Genomic DNA, 23233 nt, shown 5'->3' on the forward strand with positions numbered 1-23233 from the left:
CAAGGCTGATTCACGGTCTTGAGACAGGGCCTAGGACTGCCCGTTAACAATTGGGGGCAAGACGCTTTGCTTAACAGTACCCACAGAGGCCTGAGCCCCGGCTGCGGAGGGGGCTACAAACAGAGAAGGGACATGTGCAGGCCTTCACGTTCGCTGGATAACCCTGGCCCATCCAACTGTTGGTATGCAACAGCAGGAGAGGAATGCTGGTCCTCTTCGGATGAGAGGAGGGACCAATAGCCTAGAGATGAGTACAACTCTTCATCTCTGTTGCTGATCTGTTGGTAGGCCCCTGTAACAGGAGGAAGAGGGGCCCAAAGACCTGCTGGGGGGGGGGGGAGGAAGCCGGAATTAAGGTGTTAACCCGGGGGTGGTTCCCTTTCCCCCCATGTCGGGAATGGAGGTGTTTTCCAATAAACTCCTGGAAGCCTTCCCTTTATTAGGCCACCTGTAGGAAAATGCAGATGTCAGATTGGCTGGCTCTGTCAGACAGTGTTAACGCCTTTGCCCCAGTCCCTCACCTTGCCAGATAATTATATTACAATTTATAAATAGAAAATGAAAATAAAATTACAGGGTGGGGCTGAGGCACTGAGGAAGAAGAGGCTAAATAGTCCTGGTCAAGGAGTGCCCACCATCAACCCCATCCATCTAGGACCCGGGGTCACCTCCTCTCAGCTGGAGATTGCCCCTAAACCAGGCAATTCCCATATTGCCCCATCCTTCTCTCTATTCCTCCCTCCCACCCAGTCAGCATCATCTGCTGCCCACATGCCCAGATCTCAGCCGCATGCCCCAGTCTTGGTAGGCTCCTCGAAGATTCTATGCCTGGAGCGCTCAGCCTAGCAGCTCCTCCGCCAGGCGATAGAGGAGCCGAGAGTACCAATGCATGCCAGTCGGCTGGACGGCTCCGCCGGGGAGCAGCGCCCCCAGAGCGTGCAGGAGGCGCAAAGGCGCAAAAGCGCGGTGTGCCCACTGGTGACTCTCCAGAACCGCGTAGCACGAGGCCAGGACGTCGTTGACCAACAGCGTCCCGTGCGCAGTGAGCGGCGCGAACACGCCCACAGCTTCCTCCCGCGCTACGCGGGCCACGCGCGCCGGCCGAAGCGCGTCGCCGCCAGGCGCCAGCACCGAGTCTCCCGCGCGCAGCCGGCGAGCGAACACCGGTGCAAAGTCGCCTGGCGCAGGCGCCGGCCCTCGAGCGGCGAACACCAGGTGCCAGGGCGTGAGCAACAGCTTGCGCGGGGGCCGCTCAGTCTCCACAGCCACGAACGAGGCCCGGCGCTGCAAGTCCCGGTCCAGGAACAGCAGCACTGGCGTGGGCACCACCCGGCCTGCGGAGTCGGCCGCCAGCACCCAGTCCCCGCGATGCAGTTCTCGCAGCCCCTTCCGCTCGCCGCTCCGCAGGCGCACGGTGGCATTTCCCGGAAAGCAACCGCCGGCTCGGACAGCCAGTGAGTTATCTGCAGGGAACAAGAAGGAGGGATTGGATCAAGACCCGTGGTTCCAGAATGTTGGTACAGATTATCATAGATGTGGGTCAAGCCCAGCACAGACGTCAAACTTCAGTCCTGGGACAACATTCAATTTCCCACTGATCGGACCCCAAACTGGGCAGAAATGGAAGGGTGGTTTACAATACTAACGCCCGCTTGGGCTCCCCTACGGTCACAACGGGACTGTGCAGCCTCAGTTTCCCGGAAGGAGCCCCCTTGGGCGGGCCTCACCACCCGCCGTCTACTGTACCGGCTTTGACCGACACGTGGACGTGGTTGCGCGATTCGTAGTACACCCAGTCGAAGCCGGCTTCCACCGCCAGGCGCGCCAACAACCCATACTTATTGCGGTCGCGGTCAGACGTGGTGATGTCCAAGGCACGGCCTTCGTAGTGGAGCGAGTCCTGAGCGTGGTGGCCGTCCTCGTCCCAGCCCTCGGTCACCCTCAGGCGCACTCCGGGCCACATGTTCATCACAGCAATGGCCAGCGCGTTCACCCGCTCCTTACAACGCTGGCGAGGAATAAGAGAGTCAGCCTCCCCTTCCCCCAATGGGGGCAGAAGGGAAGTGGACTGGAGGCTCGACTGTTTGTTTCCCCTGACCCACTCCACTTCCTCCCAGCTTTCCAGTATCCTGGGAAGTGAGAATGTGAACAGATGTAGTTGCCAACGTGCTTTCCCTTTCCAGAGCGTCGTTGGAGAACTTGGAGTAACCTCTGAGTTGAGACCGGGCGCCCATACTTCTCTTTCCCAACTTTTAGTGCCCGCCCCTCACCCCCACCAGTCTGGGAGTTCGGCTCAACCTGGGATAGAGCTGAGACGGCGGCGGAATGAGGAAAAGCTTGGTCAGGGAAGGGTTGAACAGCCTGGCTCCCCGAGAGAAGCCCCTGTTTGAGTCTGGCCCCCGCCCCAGGCCCCGGTCGCCCTCCCTCTCCCTGATTCATCTTTTGTTTCGTTGCCTTCCCTGGCACCGGGCATCGCTTCCTTCCTTCCTTCCTCCTCCTCCTTTCTGCCCCCAGCATTAACCCCTTCATGGGCCGGGTGCCCCCCCGCAGAGGTGCCCTAGCGGAGCCGTGCGCGATCAAGGCTATTGGAAAAGGGTTGGGCGGCGGGGGCTCCGGGAAGTACAATGGCCATTCTCAGGGATGACTTAACCGAGCGAGAATCCCGGGCCGAGGCCGGGGACGCGCCGGGAGAAGCGGACTCAGCAGCTCCAGCCACAAAGGCGCTTTTCAGCCGCCCCGGCTCAGGGAGAGGAAAGGGCAGAAAGCCGCGCCCCCCATCCCTGCCCTGGCCCGCCAGGTCCCCTCCCCCAGCGTGGCCAGCCCTCCTAGTACCAGCGAGGGCGTTGTCAACCCTGAGCGCCCCTATCTTCCCATCTCGGTTCCAGATGCATCCCAGAAAGGCGCGGAAGCAGCACCTGAGAGTAACAGGAGCTGCCCTTGCGCGGATCTGGGGGGCCCCCTGCAGGGTGGGAGTGGAGAGGAGGAATGGAGGAAGCGGCTGGAAGTCTGCACGCGGGGGAGTGAGACCATGATTATCTCGGCAGTTCGAGTCTGGGAGTCGGAGACCTTGGCGAGCACCACGGCGTGGACACGGTGGGAGGAGGCTCGGAGAGGACAGCTTCCTTTTCTTCTTCCCCCTTCGACCTCTCACTTCGACTTGGTTTTCTCCTAACTGCCAGAGGGACACTTTCCCCTGCCCTTCTTTCCGAGTCTGCCATACCTCCACAGCGTTGGGGGAAGGGGAGAACAGGAAAAGTGGTAACTTCTTTCAACTTCTTGTCGTTTTGTCCCTAAGGAGGCCCAGGGGCGCTGACCTGCGGGGGCAGCAGCCCAGTGCAGAGCCAACTCAATAGAGGCCTTTTGCAGCCAGGGTGTGGGAGATAAGCTGGACTGAGGGGGTTCCCAGGCCTGTCAGAGTTCCTCCTGGGCCTGTCCCTTGTTCTGCTCACTCTGCTGCAGGTGGCAACCAGAAGAAAGGGCAAGGCCAGGATGTTCCTTAACCAAGGAGGGAAGATGGAGTGTCCCCTTCCTAATTTCTGGCTAAGGGGAAGACTTCAGGGCAGGAGCAAGAAGGGATTCTTTCTTCCCTGGACAGGTTTTCCTGACAAAGTAACCTGGAAAACTATGGCAATTAAGCAGAGGAAATCCGTACCCCTCCCTCTCACCACACTCTCCCACCCCATACACAATTAGGTGGTGTAATGGAAAGTGTATAGGACTTAGAACCAGGAGTCCTGCATTCTAGTCCCAGCCATGCCACTAATTGTGAGACTTTGATTAAATCTCTTTTCCTCCTGGGCCCAGCTCTCAGTGATAAAATGAAAGGTGGAGGAATGTGACCTCCAAGTTCCCTGTTAGTTCTAACATTTATTACTGGCCAGAGATGGTTCTCTCCCAAGGTATTGCCCACTGCACCCTAGGCTGGTTCAGTTCCGGTCTAGAGCAGATGCTCAATACATGGTAGTTGAATTTACTTCAATTTCAAGGAAAGCCCCTGAGCTAAGCTGAACTTTGGGGACATAGGAACACTTTGATTCTCAGGTGGGCTAATCTGTTCTTCTCACTGAGGACAGGACAGTCGTTTAGAACTCATAATAGCACTTCCCTGATTGTACGATACTTCCTTCAGCCACAGACAATTCCTGCCCATCCATGCCTCAGGTAGATGGCCTGGTGACCTGACCCCTCCCTAGCCCCCTTCAGTCTCTTCAGTCATGGAGCTTTTCCACAATCAGGTCAGGAGCCAGGCTAAGGGTAGAGCTTTCTGTCCAGTGCCCAGCCAGTTCCTGGCCCCCTGGCCCCCAACTCACCCCAGCCCTTCCTGCCTGACTGGGTGGCTGACCCCCGGTCCACGCCTCAGCCATTTCCCGTCTCGCCTGCCGCCATCCTCCTTTCCCCGCCCTCGCTGTCTCTCCCAGCTTCACTCTCACTAGTCCCTCCTCCCCCTCTCCATCCCAGCCTCTCCCTGTTGGGATCCTTCCTGACCTCTCTGTCCTGCCAGCAGGTAATTTTGGGGGAAGAGTAATGTGCGGGTTGGTCTTTGGGACTAAGCTCTATAGATGACGCCTGGCTCACCCTCCCCGGCTACCATAGGAGAGTGGAGAAGTTGGCAGTGTTCTGGCGCAGGTGGGGAGAAAACCTCCTTACCTCGGTCATCAGGCGATCGGCGCCACTGTTCTCCTCGTCCTTGAAGATGATGTCGGGGTTGTAGTTAGGCACAAGGTCCCGGAAGCGCTCGGAGCCCCTTGCCACCCTTCCCTCGGCGGGCCCACTGGCGCCCAGGGTCCGCTCGGGCATACTAGGCACAAACTGCTTGTAGAGTAACGGCACGAGCTGCTTGCGCACGTAGCGGCGCCGGCCCACCGGGCCCCGGCCAGGCCCGCAGCTCTGGGCAGGCAGCGCCAGAAGTGCCAAACAGCACAGGGGCACCAGACTGGCCGGCAACGCCATGGATGCAGCGGACTAGGGCCAAAAGGTAGCGTTCTTGTCCTCACTAGTTCGCCCGTCAGTTGGGCATTTCCCCAGATTCCAGAGCCCGCAGCAGGCAGAGCTGCCTCGAGTGCCCTAGAGCTCTTGTGGCTCTGCGCACCTGGCTGCAGCTAGCTCTGCCCACGTGCCCCTGGGTGGTCTGGGACCTGCTACTGACGGGCCATCATAGCGGGGAAGGGGGGTCGTGGGTGTGTGCCAGCCCACCCTGGCTCTGCTGCCCGGCTCCTGCGCTGCCAGGACGCCGGGGCTCCGCCTTAAGTGGCCCCTGGCCCCGCCTCCCGCCCTTCTCCCAGGGCGGTCCCGCCCCCTCCCACCGGGGCGGGGGCGCTAGCTGGTCACTGCTGGTCCATTTCCCGACTGAAGTGTGTCCCATCCTGGAAACCAGGCGGGCACCTGCCTAGGAAATCCAAGTAGCTTTACAGTCCTCGTATGCGTGGATAAGCATCCTTCTACCTCCAAGCCTAGGCTTGGCCAAACCATCCTTGCCTGATCCTTCAGTTGCATCCTTGCTGTCCCAAAGCCTACCCTGGCTGGCTGCCTTCTGCTGTCATCCAAGGAGTATAGGTTCTAGTTTCTGCCCAAGGCTAGTCAAGCCTTTTGGGCATACAACCAAAGCCTCCCCTCTTCCCTGTGGTCCTCTCCAAACTACCCCCACTTCTCTCCTTGCTTGGCAGTAACCGGGACTGAAAGAAATGGTAACCAGGGAACCATTTTCCCTAGTTGCTTTATGGCCCTCAGCTGGAAGCTTCTCCCTGGAGCCCCCAGAATCAGGCTCAGAGCTTTGTAGCTATATTCTGGTTTAGGACTTCCAACTTTTGTCTCCTCTCTTGCTCTTGCCAGACACCCACACACAACAATTGTTTTTCAAATTAATAACTTGTCAATTTGAAGCTGCTGGAAGGCAGTGGATAAAATCTTAAGTCTGTTAACAGGCTAATGATCACTTCCCTTCACCTCCCGTCTAGCCACCGCTCTAGCCTACTCTCACTCTGGACTCCCTAGGGCTCTACTTCCAGCCACTCAGATCTCATTTCAGAGACTTTAAGCCAACACTTCACCCACCAATCTATTATCACTTAGAAATCACTTCCTCTAAGAAGTCTTCCTTGATATCCTGACACTGCCCACCTCTATATTTCCTTGAGAACCAATAGCCATCACGATACTGTATTAGAATTATGTCACCCTTACTAGACTAGCAATTCTTGGGCACAAGCTTGTTTTTCATGTTATCTCCAAGGCTAATGGAGTGCCTGCCCTATGGCAGGGTGCTCAGTAAGTATCTGTGGAATCTATACTTTTTGTATTCCATACTCACTCTCCCTTCACCCAGTTCTATAGCTAGCACTCACAGCAACTTAGTGTGCATTAGAAAAAGGTGCCCTCTCCTCAAGGCCCTTGACTGCCATTGGCAAGAAAATTGTCATAGTAATTATATATACAATGACTATGAGACAAATGGTGTCCCGAGAAGCTGTGAAATCCAACAGTCAAGTCAGGGAGGGCACGGCAGCCAGGGCTGAGGGTTTGTGTGTGCACAGATGTGTAGGGGGAGGTTATTCTACTCCTATGCCCATCTATCCCCACCACCCAAGGTACAGAAACAGGGCCATATTTCTGTATAAGAGTCAGGGGACCAGTCAGCTTTCATCAAGGCTAAGGGAGGAAGAGCGTCACACTGCCCAACTGTATGACCTAACACCAGATGCAGGTCCCCAAAGGACACTAAGGATGCAGATAGAGGGAAAGGAAAAGGATGGTGGGCGGGACCCCTTTTCTCTCAGCTGGGCAGGCTCCGACAAACAGACACAGAGCCAGGCCCTTTAAAAAACCAAAGCAAACCCTGGGATCAACTTTATTGCTGATGGTTCCGGCTTCTTCCTCCCTATGCTCATGGCAACTCCAGTGGTGCAAACCCCCTCCAGGATAGCACAGTGCTTAGCCTCTGCTCGGCCAGAGGCAAGGGAGACAACCTGCCTCCCAAGTCTACCCCCGACCCTGACCCTCCCCAGCCCCCACCCCTCACTATTGCACATCAAATCATGTAAACATGGCTACAGGCTTGGCCCTGAACAGCCTTGAGGCAGATTGATGTGTAAACAGATTTGGGACCAGGAGCCAGAGGCAGTACCCAGCCCCACCCCATACTGAGGCCCATAGTTAAGTCTGGAAAAGCAGGGGGGCCTGGTCCCAAACTCTGGCTCAGATCTGCAACAGTGCGGATGGCTCAACTCTCCTCTACTACCCACCCTCTCAGATTCCAGGTCCTGAGGTCCACCCACCCCCGGGCTCCCTCCAGGCCTGGGCAGCAGATGGCAATGTCCAGTTTTCTCCCTCCCACCCCCAGCTGGAGGTCACTGGTGCTGGGTCTTCCTAGATGCCCGGGGAAAACCAGAGACAGGCAGCGGCAATCTGTCCAGCCCTGGAGAGGAGGGGAGCAGTCAAAAGTAGGGCACAGGTCCTGTCCCTCAGGGATAAGACAAACAAGCCTCAAATGGGTGGATAAGGTACATTACATGCCATTTCCCTTACTGGGATGATCTCCCCTGTTCCAGAAGTGCCCCGCCTGACAAAAACCCCACAAGCCCATTCCTTCCACCCACTTCTCACCAAAGGCGCGAATCAGCTCTGCCCGCACAGCTGCGGTGAAGGTCTTCACAAGAGAGAGTGTGGTAAGGCCTGCGAAGGCTGCATTGTAGAGGAACACGATGTAGAAATTGCCCAGCCAATTGAAGCGTCCAAAGTCACCCAGCAGGTCAAAATGAGTTAGCCCTGAAGTACAAAGGCCAGGATGAGAGGTGGGCTCCGCACCCCTTCCCTGCCCAGAGCCCAGCTTTCTGCTGCCTCCCGGTGGCCACATCTCAACACTGCAACTGACAGGTTGGCCTCTGCTGGGCATCAATTATCCTAACTCCCAAGCCCTGTCTCAAGGGCAGTTCAGGGCTGTTCAGAAAGTGTCAGCAGCTAGGCTTGCTCCAACTTCCCTTCCAGAGTTTGGCATCTTCTCTTCCAATGGGGCCCCCTCTGGCTCCAGGTGTCCTGAGGGGCTCCCTGGGCCTGCTACTTGTTCCTGGGCCAGGAATCTACAAGCTGGTTACCAAGTATTTTTAGTAGACAGAGCAGTGTGGTGACTGAGAGCTCAGACTTTGATCAGGCTGCTTTGGTTCATATCCCAACTCCACCCCTAACTAGCTGTGTAATCTGGAGCAAGTTCCTTAAATTCTCTGCCTCAGTTTTCTCATCTATAGAGGACATAACGGGACCGTAATGATTAAATCAGACAGCACACATAAAGCACGATTACGTGCCAGGTACGATTCTAATATTTACTGAGCCCTTAATAATAACAATGTTATCATAAAGCAAAACTCTGGGGCCCTTGTTGTTGTTGTTGTTAGGTGCCATTGAGTTGATTCAGACTCACAGTGATCCATATGACAGAGTAGAACTGCCCCATAGGGTTTTCTTGGCAGTAACATATACATATATATTTTTTTTTCATTGTGCTTTAGATGAAAGTTTACCGAGCAAATTAGTTTCTCATTAAACGATACGCATATTGTTTTGTAACACTGGTTGCTAACCCCACAACATGTCAACACTCTCCCCTTCTCTACCTTGGGTTCCCCATTACCAGCTTCCCTGTCCCCTCCTGCCTTCTTGTCCTTGCCCCTGGGCTAGTGTGCCCATTTAGTCTTGTTTTGTTATGGGTCTGTCTAATCTTTGGCTAAAGGGTGAACCTCAGGAGTGACTTCAGTACTGAGTTAAAAGGGTATCCAAGGGCCATCTCAGGGTTGGCTACAATCTTTATGGAAGCAGATCACAGGTCTTTCTCCTGTGGAGACTCTGGGTAGGTTCAAACTGTCACCATTCAGTTAGCAGCTGAGCACCTAACCATTGGGCCACCAGGGCTCCTTGTGGGGCCCTTGTTGTTGTTGTTGTGTGGCTTTGAGTCAATTCTGACTCATAGCAACTCTATAGAACAGAGTAGAACTGCCCCATAGGGTTTTCTAGGTTGGAAATCTCTACGGGAGCACATCTTTATGGGAACCAGGTCTTTTCTCCCATGGAACCGCTGATGGGTTTGAACCACTGATCTTTCGGTTAGCAGCCAAATGCTTAACCCGAGTGCTTACCCATTGCACCACAAGGGCTCTTTCTGGGGCCCTTACTACCACTTAAAAATATTCCTACCTGCACCCAACCTAAAGGAACTAACTGGTGGACCCACAAGCCTAGTTTCCTCCTAAAACCCCATGGCATAAACACAAATGACATAGTAGAAAGAGTATAAGCTTAAGAACTAAAAAGAACTGGATCTGAATACTAAATAATTTATAATACATAAATGATTATTTGGAAGGGGGGGTTGTTACCTGTGCAACTCCCAGACTACTCTGGGGTAAACTAGCTACACCTTTTGAATTTTACCAGGTAATTCTGTATCGCAGCTCTAAAGAAGGTGGGTGAAGGACCAAGTATATTATTTAATGCCCCAGTCTGTGAGAAAAGCACTGGACTGGGGTTCAGGACACAAGGGTTCTAGCCTGACTTTTCTTTCCCTCAAACTAGCTGTGCACCTCTGGGTAAATCAATTAGCTTCTCCGTTTCTCATCTTTAAAATGAGAAAGTTTTATTAGATGATCCACCCCAAAGAAAGATTTGAAGAAGAGGTGCTTCCTCATTGAAAACACATGGAAGTAAACAGGGGAGGCAGTGGAATGTAGCAAATGGAAAAAATAGGAGCTTTTAATCAATACTACTTTGAAGCTCAGCATAGGCACTTACAGAGCCTCAGTTTCTCCCATCTGAATAATGGGGATAATACTTTCTCACAGGTTTGTCATGGGAATTAAAGAGACAGCATGTATATAAAGTACCTGCGTAGCACCAGTAGGCCTTCAAAAAAAACCAATTCTCTTACCTTCTTTTGCTACTTACCCAGGGTTCGAGCGAAGACAGGAAGTGCTGAGCTTAGGACCAGGAGACAGACACAGTTCCCAATTATCTTAGTGAGAGTAGGAAAAGGGGAAGGTGAGGGTAGCAGAGTTGCCAGCACCTAGCACCCACCCATGCCTTCAGGGAGGGAGCTTCCCCCTATTCCCTCACAGCTACCTGTGTCATGGCTGTGTCGTGCCATCTGGGCCGCAGGCCCCGGAAGAGTGGAGAGCTGTAGAAGCCCACGACCGAGGACACCATCAGATAACTGGCACTGGGTTAGGGAAGAACTGGCCAGCTCCCAAGGATTAACACCTCATCTCGAAAGGAACAGACCTCACTCCCCTAACCATCCTTTCAAAATCAAGTCTTTTCCTTCTTTCTGAACCCAACGTTGCGAAAGGCTTGCCCCCTTCCCCACTACTCTCCTACCACAGCCCCGCCCAGAGTCCCAAAGGAAATAGATTTGGAGAACAGAGGCAATGGTGGGTTTCCAGAAGGATACAAGATAAGTACAACCTGAATGACAGCACCAAAGGAGCCCAGCTTGGAGAAGGAGACCTGGCCCAGGGAAGCACCCTGAGGGATGGAACCATGTCACTGTGGAACGTTCCCCACCATCAGCACCACCTAGTCTTCTCTCTGGCCTCAGCTTCTGTCCCCTTGCCCGAGCCTTTCTTAAGCCCTCCCCAAAATATATATCCATATATACATTAACCCAAGCCCAGGAGAGATGTCATGGTGGAAGGCAGCCAGTACCTGCATGCCACGGGGCATGGCAGCCTCATCAATCAGCAGCTCCAGGATGTGGATGGCCACAATGAGCACAGACAGGCCCTGTGTGAGGCAAGGTCACTGACTACCAGCTCTACCCCAGTCCACAGCTGTACCGAGGTGAATGTTAAGAACAGGGACTCTGGTTTAATGTTTTCAGTTTCCAAGACCAGCTCTGCTTCCATTTAGCCTCGTGGTATCTCCTTAATGCTGTTGCTAGCAACAAAGCACCTTCGAGAGTACTATAAAGTGTGCCCCCTTCAGGTGAAAGGATTGCAGACAGTCCATGGGAAGAAAGAGAAAAAGGAACCTTTTTCAGACTAACAAGACGTATGTGGGAGTCTAGGACATGGAAAGGGGGTGTGTGTTGGGGGGGGGCTGGATTTCAACCTCATTCTTACCTCAAGGCAAACCAGTGTAACTACTCAGTGGTCCTATGTAACCTTGAGAAAGTTACTTAACTTTTCGGAGCCTTAGTTTCCTCACCTGCAAAATGAGGACTGATGTGCTCAGCAGAGGGCAGGACACAAAGAAATACTCAGTGAAAAGCAACTACCGTTACTGATGATAACCAGGTCTCTGCATCTCCTCCCTCCTCCCTGAATAGGTCCAAAGCATTCAAGGGCCTACTCCCTACCCACACCAAGGCTGGTGTACCCACCGTCAGCACCAGCAAGCACAGCATGGCCAGGGGGTAGCCCAGGTTCCGCTGCCAGGCTGAAGCCTTCCGCCGCTTCTCTGTGCAGGGATGGGAGGCTGTTAGCAAGGGTAGCTGCAACAAGGGGTTACCCTCCTTGGAGAAATTCAGGTATCCCAATCCCTACCAACCCACATACCCAGCAGGACCCTCTGTGTCTGCAGAGCCAGGATCTGTCTGTGTAGCAGCTCCATGTCCAAAGGCAGCCAGCAGGAGGTGGCGTCTGGGGAAAGAGAACATGGTGTTGCCGTCTAGTCCTACAGCCCCTGCCCAGGCCAGACCCCCAACCCCAGCTGGGGAGAACTACTACTCACTGCAGATCCTGCGGGTCAGAGCTGCCTCTTCAAAGGCTGAGCAGTACAGCTGCTCCTCCAGGTCTTCCAGAAGCTGGGGAGAGGGGCAAGGGTGGGACTAATTGTCAGAGGCTCCCTGATCCCAAGAGCCCCTAGAGAACCCTGTTCAACCCAGGGCTCCATAGTCCTAGTCCTTCCACTAAGCCTCATCCACCACCCTGTGGCCAGCTCCTTTATTCAACCCTTCCCAATTGCCTTGTGTCTGATGACCAGCTTCAGATGACAGAGGTGAAGGATACAGGAGCCAACGAACGCTGTGGCCCTCTGCAAGCTGTGTACTACACAACCCTAGGAGGCAGAGTTCACAGAATAGCCATCATAGATTTGCATGTTCATTATTCCAATTTTCCAACCGATAGAAATAAAGTATCTTAAGAAAAGGTGCCCCTTTCTAACTCACACAAAGGTGCATGATGGTTGAACACTGGCCCTGCTCTGGATCCCCCAGAATACCTCCTCGATAGTCACACTTGGAGTTCCTTTAACGGTTTTTCTTTCTAACTGTCCCAGGAGAGGCCACACATGGGCTTATATTTGCACTAGGTTTTTTGCAGTAGGTTTTTAAGGGAACACAAAGTGGGCCCCAGGGCCTGATGGGGTCTGAAGGGGAAGGCCCGGCTCCCAAGAAACAAAACACCACTGGCATCATTGTTTGGCTTCAGCTTTGGAGGAAGCTCACCCTGCAGGATCAGTGGGTGAGGAACACTACATACCCGGGGCTTGACCAGCAGCTTCCCAGTGACCGAGAACATGCGGGCGAGACCTAGTGGAGTACACACTGTGGGGACAGGAGCCAGTCACCCACCAGATCCTTCTCTCCACCACTTCCCTTACCCAGCCCTCTGTTCCCTTGCCTTCCACCCTGGGTGGTCTTGCCCAGGACCCCACCCATTCTCCCAGCCCCTGCACACTCACCCAGGAGCAGCAGGACTCCAAGGAAGGAGATGCAGGAGTAGAGGTAGGGGAGGTAGTACTCCCAGAAGTCTGCGGGTAAAGGAAGAGGAGGCAAGTCAGCTTGTTTCTCTCCTCCTGTTTAATGGGGGCTGATAGGCCTCAGAGTGGATGCAAAGACACAACTCAAAACCTACAGTATTGCCAATTAGGAAAGATGGTCTAGTGTCAGCAGAGGAGGGAATGGTGGGTACTGTAGCAAACTGGAAATCCTAAGCCCTATCTAAAGGGGACAACTGCTATTTGGCTCCAGTCACCAGAGACTAGTGTGGCTAGATCTTCTCCCTTGTCAAGCAAAACTAGAAATCTCAATATTAATGTGAAACTTCCCAATTTAAAAATGTTAGCAACTGATTCATATAAATTTTTTAATCATTGCATAAGCCCAATATGACATTTCTGCAGGTTGGATTTGGCCCGAAGTCCATCAGCTTAAGACTTCAGTTTAAGGGAGAGGTTCTCAACCTTCTCCACCTTAGAGGGATGCAATCATTCCAGGCAGGAGAAGAGCCACTCATCCTGGAGGGTGGGGAGGAAGCCGGGCCTCTCACCATAGAGTGACTCCCTGCTGGCCTTGTTGTCCACAATGGCTGATGCCACCCACACCATGCCCAGCACCAGCAGGGTGAGGAGCACCAACATTACCACCGTCTCATATACCCGGCCCAGGACACCCTACAGGAAAAGACAATACATGAGACAGAGAAGAGGGTGTCAACCCCTCTGTCCTCCCACCCTCCAGTCTAGGGTCATTCCAGGTGTTGTTCGTTTGCAATCCCCTTCCCCAGATCCATTATCCATCCTTGTCTTCCCTGGAAGGCTGACTCCTGAGGTCTGCATCACTCAAGTTCTTTGCCCTCAAGTTCAGTTTGGCCAACAGGCAGCCCCAGCAGAAGTGGAAGGTAGGAACAGAGAGAGGCAGGGGTATCTCTCCTGTGTTTCCTCACCCTATGACAGCATGGTTTTGGCAGTGGTTGCATCCTTCTGAGATCACAGCTCCTCTGCTGGGGGGCCCTGCTTCCCTGGCTTCAACTATTAGTCGGTTCCAGAAACTATTTGCCCCACTCAGGCCTAGGGGCGATAATGACTTCCTGCTGTCATTGATGCCTCAAACTCTTTGTTCCTTTAACTCTTGACTAAACCTCTATAAACAGTCTCTTCATTAAAAATCTCTTCAGTTAAAAAAAAAAAAAAACTCTTCAGTTGAACCATTTGAGTGGAATTTTGTTTCCTGCCTGAACTCTGATTGACATATCCCTTACTCACCTTTCTTGAGCCAGCAAAGCCCTCAGACTCTGTGAAGAAGTATGCAAAAGGCATGAGGAAGATGAGGGACAGGTTGGAGAAGAGAAAAACAAGGTTCCAGAGGCCTAGAGCATAAAGAGAAAGTGCAGGTGTTTAGTAAGTAGGGGCAGGTAGGGCCCAACCCTCTGGGGACTATGTGGTGGGGGAGAAGATGGGGGTCAGGGTGATATATGACTGGTTAGGCCAAGGCTGCCAGTGTCTTCCTGACCCTATCTGCTCTCTATCCCCACCCCAAGCTGCCACCAGGAGCCACGCACCATGGATGAGGGAACCGTTGAGCCACTGGATGTAGTAGTTCCGAGGTAGTGAGAGTAGTACCTCATTGCTGAGGATGGAGAAGGGCAGGAGCAGGACAGCACCCAGGGCAACCGCCAGGGTAAAGGTACACAGCTCAAGCCTGGGCAGAGAAGGGAATAGTGAGTGCCCTCGCTTAGCTCAGACACTCAGTACCCTGTGCCCAAGCAATCCAAGTCATCCCTAAGGGCACCTGTGTCCTGTAGCAGTGACAGACCTAGGAACAGACCTAGGGAGGGAGCCATCTGGTTGGCTGCTCTACCCACTGCCCCTCTCCCGATCCTTTACCTCCAGTGAAGCCTTGGCACATGGGATGGGTAAAACCTCTGGCATTCATGGGAACCTGGGTACCTGCTATGTCACTTGCCCAGATTATCCCCCAGGAATGTATTCCTCCTGCACATGTCTGTAGGGTGTACCAGGCATGATGCCAAAGCTAAAGGGCCTGGCTTATCTTCCCGGCTTAAGGATATGGATTTCTGAGTTTGCCTCCTTCACCTGGTTAAGACCAGAGCCACCCCATATGGCTACGCCTGCACAAAGGTACTAGGGCAAGGGGTGAGGGGGAGCTGAAACCTAGCTTCTCGGCCAAGGTCTATGCCCTGGGCTGCATCAGCTGAAAAGATGGGATACCTTTATCTAGTTGGTCCATAGAGGGGAAAGGAGGGGGTATCTTCTAATCTGTATGTACTTCTAATCTCTGCATGTGCTAGTCAACAACAGCAGCCCAGAGTAAGGGCCTTCCTCTCGGAATCAAGCATGCTCTATCCTTGGGTGTTTCCACCTTCTCCACCCCCTGCTCTGTTTCCTTCAGTCTGCACCCCGACTCCACTCCCTCCCCACTGGCTGCTGAGAGGTGAAGCCAAGCTGGAGCTATTTCCAGTGACTCAGGCACCAGCCAACAGTTCCTGCCGATGAGGCTCCCCGAAGCTCCTGGCCTAACCAGGGAGACAGGAACAGCAGCTTTTCCGAGTGTCCCCAGGGTGAGATAAGCCGGAAGAAGCAAGAAATGGGGTGGAAGCAGAAGCTCACTCTTCACTGTATGATACCCTTTCCCTCCCCTCCCCTCCACCTCTAGGGGCCTCCCTAGATCCCAGTTCTGGAAGGCCAGTGGTCCCCAGATATTCAGGCTGTGACACTTACACAATCTTGTTGACTGTAGCATCTTCATCATCCACTACACGAAGGACAGAGGCACAGGGAAGAAGCAGACATCAGTGGGCAGCTCTGGGAGTTATGTGTGTTGTGTGTACCCCTTGCCCTCCCCGACCCTGAAAGAAGGGCCTGGACCCATAGAGGCAGGGCTGGACAGGAGGCTCTGGGAGAGTTTACACTGTGGGCCCTGTAACCTATTCCCTGGCCAAGGTGGCAGATTAAACATCAGTGGTCCCAGTTGGAGAGAGCATAGGTCCAGAAATTCCCCCCTCCTCCTTAATCTCTCCCATCGAAGGTTCCTCTTTGTAAGCTCCAAATACAATAATCTTGAGCTCGGTCTGTGAGGTTGGTTACATCAGTGGCTGGGTGCAAGGAAGAGAAATGGGGCGGGGGTGAGGGGGAGCGAGGGGAAGGGAAGGGAAATTCACAGAGAAAGTCCCCAGGGAAGCTACACTGAGAGGTAGCTGCCTTCTTGGGTGGAGGTTCATGAAGCCATTCTAAGGGGAGGAAAGGCTGGGACCAGGACAGGTCGTCTGGTACTGGTGCCAGGACAGGATGATCTGGACAGGCTTCAGCTAGGAACTGGGGCAGGGGTGCCCCTAGGTATACAACATCTACAAGAAGGAAAGCTCCAATGTGAGCACACTTAGGCTCTCTGTAAAGAGAAAGGCCACCATCACTAGGGCCTGGGACCCCGATGGTCAGGGAGGTCTCTGGTCCTGGGAGCACTAGGAGAAGAGATGACATAGAGCCTGTGCCCATGATGATATTCATCCTGCAGTTGCCCACTTCAGGCTCATAAGGGCTTTCACATTAATCATCTCTTTTGGTCCACACAATGGCAATGGGCAGGGTAGACTATGTTTTATTCACTTTGCAGAGGACAAAGTTGAGGGTCAGAAAAGTTACATAATTTGCCCAGTGAATTTATTAGTGACACACTGACACTTCCGCCTAGACTTTCCACTACACCTTGCCCCTGCCTTGGGAAAAGGGAGGCTGAAGAGTCAAAGGCTCCAGCACAGCCCAACATAGTCACCTCTCCTTTCCCAGTAGGCACTATAGGCCCATTCCCCTGAGGCTGGCCCCGTGGCAACCAGAATGCTGGCAGAAGGCAGGCAGGAGGGAGGGAAGTCACAGGTACCTGTTCTGAACTCAGCAGGCTTCTTGAAGCGGGTCAGGACAATGTGGCAGAAGATGTAGAGTGTCGCAAACAGAAGTGTTGAGATCTGTAGCAGAGTGTGAGCTGGGATGAGAAGCACTAATCCCCAGGACAATCCACAGTCCCAAGGGCCTCACTGCTAATTCTATGGTTTCATTTCCCCCAAACAAGGCCCCAAACTTCCAGTGGTTCCATCTTTCTCCCAAGTACTTCTAGTTAGGGCCTCCACAGCCTCCAGAAGGACCAGACAAGGGCTGTCCATGCACCTGGGAAAATGTCATCATGCCCACCCCTACAAGGGTTTTCCTGGGAGAAAACAGCTTCACCCAGAGAAAAACCTACAAAGATGCACATGCACGCATACCTGAAACAGGCCACAGAACCAGAGGGAACTTACTCTGAGCACATTATTGGAAAGAGAAGCAGGTTTGAGGGAAGGAAGAAATTGTCTACATTGTCCTGGCACTCTTCCCTCCTCCCCCTGCTGCCACCTTGACCCACATTCCAGAAGAGGATAAGCCGGAATCGAATCATCATGTTCCTAGACCAAGTCAGAATTTCTACTCTGCTTATTCAGGGACCCTGAAAGATCAGGTCTCCTTTGGGCCAAACCAGAGGGCTCATTTAATCCTCTGAGCCCTATTTAATCCTCTGCCCCTAAGAGTAGGCTTTAGTTGGGGCCCAACACCTACAAAGTTTCTAGAGTTGGCATCAGCGCCTTTAAAGGCAGCCAAACCCGGGTCCTACCTCAGATGACTCCCAACTCCAGGGCCAGGCCTCTCAGGGCCTGTCCCATGCCCCAGTGACTGGACCTCCAATAGACAGTTACAGCAGAACTTGTCCAGGTTAATCTGTGCATGCATGCATCCCTACCCCAAGTAAGCTGCTATTGCCCACTGGTCAGCTTGGTGCCACAATCAGAGCCAGAGAGTCCCAAGAAGAGATGCTACTGTGTTTGAGGTAAGCAAAGAAGACAGAATCAGCCTTATAGGTCCTCCCAACACCAGAGGGAATCTAAATGCAGTTATCTATACAAGTAGGGAAGAAGCCAGGAGAGCCATGGGTCTGGGACAAAGCCGTAGCTTTTGACAACAGGGAAGCCGAGTAGGAAGAAGCCACTTAGATTGTAGCTATGAGATTTTTACAACCCAGTGCTTTGCCCTGGGCTTGCGTAATAGCCAGAAACATGAGAGGGCTCAAAAGGTCGGGCTGGAGTTCCACGCAGTTCCAGCATTTCCAGAGCAGGCAAGGCTGTTCTCTAGAGCAAGAGATGGGAGCCAGATGGGGGAGGCACCGAGGGCTTCAGGCTGCCCTTGGCCAGGAATGATGTCTTCAGCTAATAGGACTAAAGGATGGGGGAGACACCCAACAGGCTACTTCTCTGCCCAAGGTCTCATCCCTCCCTGTTCTCTAGGAATGTGGGCCTCTGGCCCTGCACTGTCTCAAGGCCTAGGCATGCCTCTATAACACTGCCCGACCCCATCATGTGGGACCATCTGCCAAGGAACATACAAGGAAGTCTTCCTGAAAACAGGCCTTGACTGGAGTCCCACACATGGCCTGACATATTCCTTACTTTCCAGTCCTCAAAGACAAGGGCATCTAGTAACGTACTGGTTCACTTTATCCCTCCTCTAATTTAAGGCTGCCCAAGGCAGACTAGAGCCCAGTCTGAGAAAAATGATGACCCCATCAGTGGGTCAGCCCCCTCACTAACACTTTTATTCTTTCAACCCTTTCTCTTTTTCTATTTAGTTTTTTTATTTTTTGGGGGGTGGGCCTACCCTGGGGACCTCTGGGAAAGGAAGAAAGGAGAAAGGAATGAGAATTCAACGCAGGCCTGAGGAAGATGCGAGTCCCTAAACTTCACTGGGTGCTTCGGGGCCCAAAAGTGAGGAGTCCATTGCTGTGTTGCCGGTTCAGCTGCTGCTCTAGGTCACAGTGAGGGACTAAGGAAAAGTTTGAAGGGGAAGTACAAATAAACCTGCCCCCAATCAAACCCATCCCTACCAGACTCAGATTAAGACACGCGGGCTCACCATACTATCAGATTAAGATAACCCAGGCTCAAACAAACGAAGACCCACTCCCTGGAACACCGGGAGGTGGGAGGTGACGGTAGGGGGAGGGGCGTGTAGAGGGGAGGAACGGAAACCGCTGGGCTTTGTTTATCGCGCAAGGACACAGCTGATCCGATCTAGGGCTCCCGAGCCCGGACACCGACCGACCTTTCGAGGACCTAATCGCTCGCCCCTGTTCCAAGCAGAGTCTGACGGCACTCTGAGTCCAGGTGGTCGCACTCCGACCTGAACTTCTTCCTCTCCCCAAACACTGTGTTTCTCTCCACCTCCGTCCTACCCCTTCCGGCCCGGGGCCCCCACTCACAATGCACTCGCGCACCCGCTCGTGGAATAGCTGCTCTCGCACGGATAGCACCTCGTAGTCAGCTGCTTCCATACTCTGCTCAGCATGACTGGGGCGAGGGTGTCTCCGGGCCCGGGGAGGACTAGCGGCGATGAAGCCGCCGCCGCCAAGCACCCGGACCCAGCCAAGGAGCCTGTCCTCTTAGCTTGTGACGTTAACTCGGGGTAATCTGGGGCTCAGATTCAGTCGTCCAGATGCCCCGCCCTTAAAGGGGCAGGCACCACCGCGCCTCGCTTTAAATGGCTCCGACCCCCTTCTGCTCCCTCCCCTTTAAGGTCGGGCCTCGGTCACGTTTCAATACAAACACCAGCCACCAAGATCGCTACTAGGAAGCGCTGGTTTCAGTTCTATCTTTTAAGAGACCGAGTGACGACACAACGGATGGGCGGGTCCCTTCCAGGCAGCGGAACTCATTGGCTCCTAGAGAGTTGCCGCTCATCGCTGGAGGGGCGCTGATAGGTTTGCCCAGTGGATGGAGGCGAGCTCTTCTGGGCCTGCAGGTGCTCGTTCTAAAACTAAACAACCGTCTCAACTCTGGCGGTTGAGAATTTTAGTAGCAGCCAGGATTTTAGTTTGACCGGGGTTAACTGAACCATGTGAATCAGAACAGCCAGGCAAGATGTGAGAGTACAATGGAGGTTCTGAAAGGTACGGCTGCCCAATAACCGAAGGCCCGTAGCAGAATTTGCTCAAAGTGTTTGTGTTGGGGTGGGGGTAGGGTGCACCCCCGCCAGGAGTTTTTACTCAACTCAGTCACTGTTGTGGAAGGCCTAGTGTGTATAACAGCAAATACTAAAGAAAACTGGATGAGAATTTCAGAAATATCTTTCTGATACTTTGTGAGGAAATGCCCACATTGGATCATCCTTGTGTGGAGCTGAGTCAAATGTTAGCTGACCATCTACTATGTGTGACACTTTATAGATTTGATCTCATTTTGACACCACAACAATCCTTCAGAAGAAATTGTTATGATTAGCATTTGAAACCAAAACCCAAACCCAACCCAACCCGTTACTGTCCAGTCGATTCCGACTCATAGTGACCCTACAGGACAGAGTAGAACTGCCCCATAGGGTTTCCAAGGCTGCAAATCTTTACGGAATCAGATCGCCACATCTTTCTCCTGTGGAATGGGTTCTGACCGCCGACCTTTCGGTTAGCAACCAGGCACTTAACCACTATGCCACGAGGGCTCCATCTGGACCGCAATTAAGGGATGCCAATTACCTTCCTGAGTCCTTAGTATGTATACTGTTTGGGAAGTCCCATCTTCATGGAGCTGAATCTTTCCTCTAAATTGGAGGGAGCAGTATGGGGAACTCAAAAGAAGGACGGAGTTTTGCAAAGTTTCCACTGAAGAATAAGAGTACAATGCTAAAGGCGTAGACAGCATCCACTTACTAGCCAACCAAGAGTGGGGGGAGCTGGGGCAGGAGTGTTAACGGATTAATTCTATATCCTTTGTAACTTCTTGGAGCAAGTTATTTTTATTCTGTTACCCTAGTAAGTGGCAGTAGAAACAAAGTATGTACGTATATAGATAAATTTGTCTTTGGTGGTAGCAAAATAAAGACCTGAAAAACTAGTTTCCCTTTTAGCAACCGAGCTTGGGGTGAACAGATTCCAACAGGGAGAGTGGGTACAGACAGTTACAAAGAGAAGCTAGCTGGTGCCTGTGTCGTTGGGTCATTTTCAAGAAAGGAAAAGAGAGCACAGGAAGGTGGCTTGGCCTATTTAGTATCTTTTAGGTGCCAGCCATCCTTCTAAGAACAAACATCAGTGGGTCAAGGTTCTGCCCTGGAGGAGCTAGTGGCTTGTTTGGGAGAGGGCACTCTGAAGCTTAACTCTTCTTTTCAGACCTCTATCTCAATTGTAGGAGGAAACATGCTTTAATTATTAAAATAAATTAGATTTTGCCCCTGCTTAAAACCTCTCAGAACTCAAGAAAAGGTTTAAACACAGAGGAAAATATTCTTTGATGGTTATGAGGGTGGGGAGGGAGGGAGAGGGGTGTTCACTAACTAGATAGTAGACAAGAATTATCTTAGGTGAAGGGAAGGACAACACACACTACAGGGCAAGTCAGCACAACTGGACTAAAACAAAGCTAAGAAGTTTCCTGAATACAACCAAACATTTCGAGGGACAGAGTAACAGGGGCGGGGGTCTGGGGACCATGGTTTCAGGAGACATCTAGGTCAATTGGCATAATAAAGTTTATTAAGAAAATGTTCTGCATCCCACTTTGGTGAGAGGCATTTGGGGTCTTAAAAGCTAGCGAGTGACCATCTAAGATGCATCAGTTGGTCCCAACCCACCTGGAGCAAAGAAGAATGAAGAACACCAAAGACACAAGGAAAGTATTAGCCCAAGAGACAGAAAGGGTCACATAAACCAGAGACTGCATCAGCCTGAGACCAGAAGAACTAGATGGTGCCCGGCTACCACCAATGACTGCCCTGACAGGGAACACAACAGAAAGTCCCTGACAGAGAGGGAGAAAAGTGGGGTACAGAACTCAAATTCTAGTAAAAAGACCAGACTTAATGGTTTGACTGAGACTGAAGGGACCCCAGAAGACATGGCCTCTGGACTCTCTGTTAGCACAAAACTAAAACCATTCCCGAGGCCAGCTCTTCAGACAAAGATTAGACTGGACTATGGGACATAAAATGATACTCGTGAAGAATATGCTTCTTAGCTCAAGTAGATACATGAGATTAAATGAGCAGCTCTTGTCCAGAGGTGAGATGAGAAGGCAAAGAGGGTCAGGAGCTCATTGAATGGACATGGGAAATCCAAGGTAGAAAGGAGGAGTGTGCTGTCACAGTATAGGGAGAGCAAGTAGGGTCACGAAACAATGTATGTATAAATTTTTGTATGAGAGACTAACTTGAATTTTAAACTTTCACTTAAAGCACAATAAATAAATAAATAAATCGGTTCAGAACTGCACAATATAAGACAGGCTCAAGCTCAGAACAGAAAGAATCTAAATTTCTTAGAGAAAGTAGTTTTAAGCGCAGCAACAATCTGATGTATTATATAAACAAGTCCTTGAGCCCTTGTTTACCAATCCATTTGAAGCACGGTGTGTCAGTTTCCTGGGCTACCATAACAAAGTACCACAAGGTGAGTGGCTTGAAAATGACAGAAATTTATTGTCTTACAGTTCTAGAGGCTAGTATTCTGAGTTCAGGGTGTTGGCAGGGCCATGTTCTCTCTGAAGGCTCTAGGAGACCCTTTCTCAGCTTCTGGAAGCCTCAGGCATTCCTTGCTTGCAACTGCAGCTTAACTCTGTCATCACACAGAGGAAAATATTCTTTGATGGTTATGAGGTTATGAGTCTGTCTCTCTGTGTCTCTTCTTTTTTATAGGACACTTACTCAGATTGAATTAGGACCCACCCTACTATGACCTCATGTAAACTGATAACATCTTCAAAGACCCTTGTCATGGAATGAATTGTGTCCCCCCAAAATATGTGTCAACCTGGTTAGGCTGTGATTCCCAATATTGTGTGATTATCCTCCATTTTGTGATTGATATAATTTTCCTATGTGTTGTAAATACTAATCTCTGCCTGTGGTTAATGAGGCAAAATTAGATTATGTTAAAGAGGATTAGGGTGGGATGTAACACCCTTGCTCAGGTCACATCCCTGATCCAATGTAAAGGGAGTTCCCTTGAGGTGTGGCCTGCACCAACTTTTTCTTACAAGAGATAGAAGGAAAGGCAAGCGAGTAGAGAGGGGGGACCTCATACTACCAAGAAAGCAGCACCGGGTGCAGAGCAGGTCCTTTGGACCCGGGGTTCCGGTGCAGAGAAGCTCCTAGTCCAGGGGAAGATTTAGAGAATAAACTTCTGTTTGTTAAAGCCATCAACTTGTGGTATTTCTGTTACAGCAGCACTAGATAACCAAGACAACCCTATTTCCAAACAAGGTCATGTTCACAGGTAGTAGGGGTTAGGGCTTCAATGTAAATTTTGGGGGACACAATTCAGTCCATAACTTTCTTTCCAATGCCTATGCTTAGAATTGGTGAAGGCTTCTCTTTTACTGTGTTCACTCAAAAACACTACATACACAAAAAAAATACACAACCTGTCTCTAAATTTACCAAATCTCCTTTATCCAAATCCTAGTACTTCCAAGGCTCACCCAAATTCTTTCTTTTCTCAAGTCCT

The 23233-nt window shown here is 51.9% G+C and overlaps 2 protein-coding genes across 8 annotated transcripts; both read right to left on the bottom strand.

Annotated features, from left to right (window-relative positions):
* Positions 1 to 437: 437 nt before the first annotated feature.
* Positions 438 to 5154, bottom strand: DHH (desert hedgehog signaling molecule). Its single transcript, XM_004388289.2, has 3 exons — positions 4648 to 5154; positions 1747 to 2008; positions 438 to 1463 (listed from the first exon to the last, which is right to left on the bottom strand). Exons 1-3 carry the CDS (start codon positions 4948 to 4950, stop codon positions 838 to 840), a joined length of 1191 nt encoding a protein of 396 aa, XP_004388346.1. The 5' UTR covers positions 4951 to 5154; the 3' UTR covers positions 438 to 837.
* Positions 5155 to 6811: 1657 nt separating this feature from the next.
* Positions 6812 to 19420, bottom strand: LMBR1L (limb development membrane protein 1 like). Of its 7 annotated transcripts, none has more exons than XM_004388290.2 (17): positions 19004 to 19420; positions 16601 to 16685; positions 15445 to 15478; positions 14265 to 14404; positions 13969 to 14072; positions 13254 to 13377; positions 12667 to 12735; positions 12465 to 12529; positions 11713 to 11785; positions 11538 to 11621; positions 11363 to 11439; positions 10687 to 10764; positions 10433 to 10506; positions 10105 to 10195; positions 9931 to 9997; positions 7600 to 7761; positions 6812 to 7411 (listed from the first exon to the last, which is right to left on the bottom strand). In XM_004388290.2, the coding sequence occupies exons 1-17, from the start codon at positions 19073 to 19075 to the stop codon at positions 7344 to 7346; spliced, it is 1467 nt and encodes a 488-aa protein (XP_004388347.1). In that variant the 5' UTR covers positions 19076 to 19420; the 3' UTR covers positions 6812 to 7343. The 7 variants fall into 7 exon arrangements, with proteins under 7 accessions (XP_004388347.1, XP_023598148.1, XP_023598144.1 ...); XM_023742375.1 differs by having other exon boundaries at positions 6818 to 7401; positions 19004 to 19358; XM_023742380.1 differs by lacking the exon at positions 12465 to 12529 and having other exon boundaries at positions 6813 to 7411.
* Positions 19421 to 23233: the final 3813 nt, after the last annotated feature.

The sequence above is a fragment of the Trichechus manatus genome, unplaced genomic scaffold (assembly GCF_000243295.1).
Source record: "Trichechus manatus latirostris isolate Lorelei unplaced genomic scaffold, TriManLat1.0 scaffold00209, whole genome shotgun sequence".
In the NCBI taxonomy this organism is placed as follows: Eukaryota; Metazoa; Chordata; class Mammalia; order Sirenia; family Trichechidae; genus Trichechus; species Trichechus manatus.

What these genes read in the sequence shown, in the direction of transcription:
- LMBR1L (XM_023742375.1), bottom strand. Translation starts at nt 19,075, where the DNA reads ATGGAAGCAGCTGACTACGAGGTGCTATCCGTGCGAGAGCAGCTATTC. An exon ending in AGCTGCTGGTCAAGCCCCGG is followed by an intron (nt 11,786 to 12,464) that starts GTATGTAGTGTT and finishes CCCTCTCCCCAG; the next exon opens with CTTCTGGAAGACCTGGAGGA. An exon ending in TGTGCTTGCTGGTGCTGACG is followed by an intron (nt 10,765 to 11,362) that starts GTGGGTACACCA and finishes TGCCTCACACAG; the next exon opens with GGCCTGTCTGTGCTCATTGT.
- DHH (XM_004388289.2), bottom strand. Translation starts at nt 4,950, where the DNA reads ATGGCGTTGCCGGCCAGTCTGGTGCCCCTGTGCTGTTTGGCACTTCTG. An exon ending in CCGATCGCCTGATGACCGAG is followed by an intron (nt 2,009 to 4,647) that starts GTAAGGAGGTTT and finishes ATTCCTCGCCAG; the next exon opens with CGTTGTAAGGAGCGGGTGAA. An exon ending in CCACGTGTCGGTCAAAGCCG is followed by an intron (nt 1,464 to 1,746) that starts GTACAGTAGACG and finishes TGTTCCCTGCAG; the next exon opens with ATAACTCACTGGCTGTCCGA.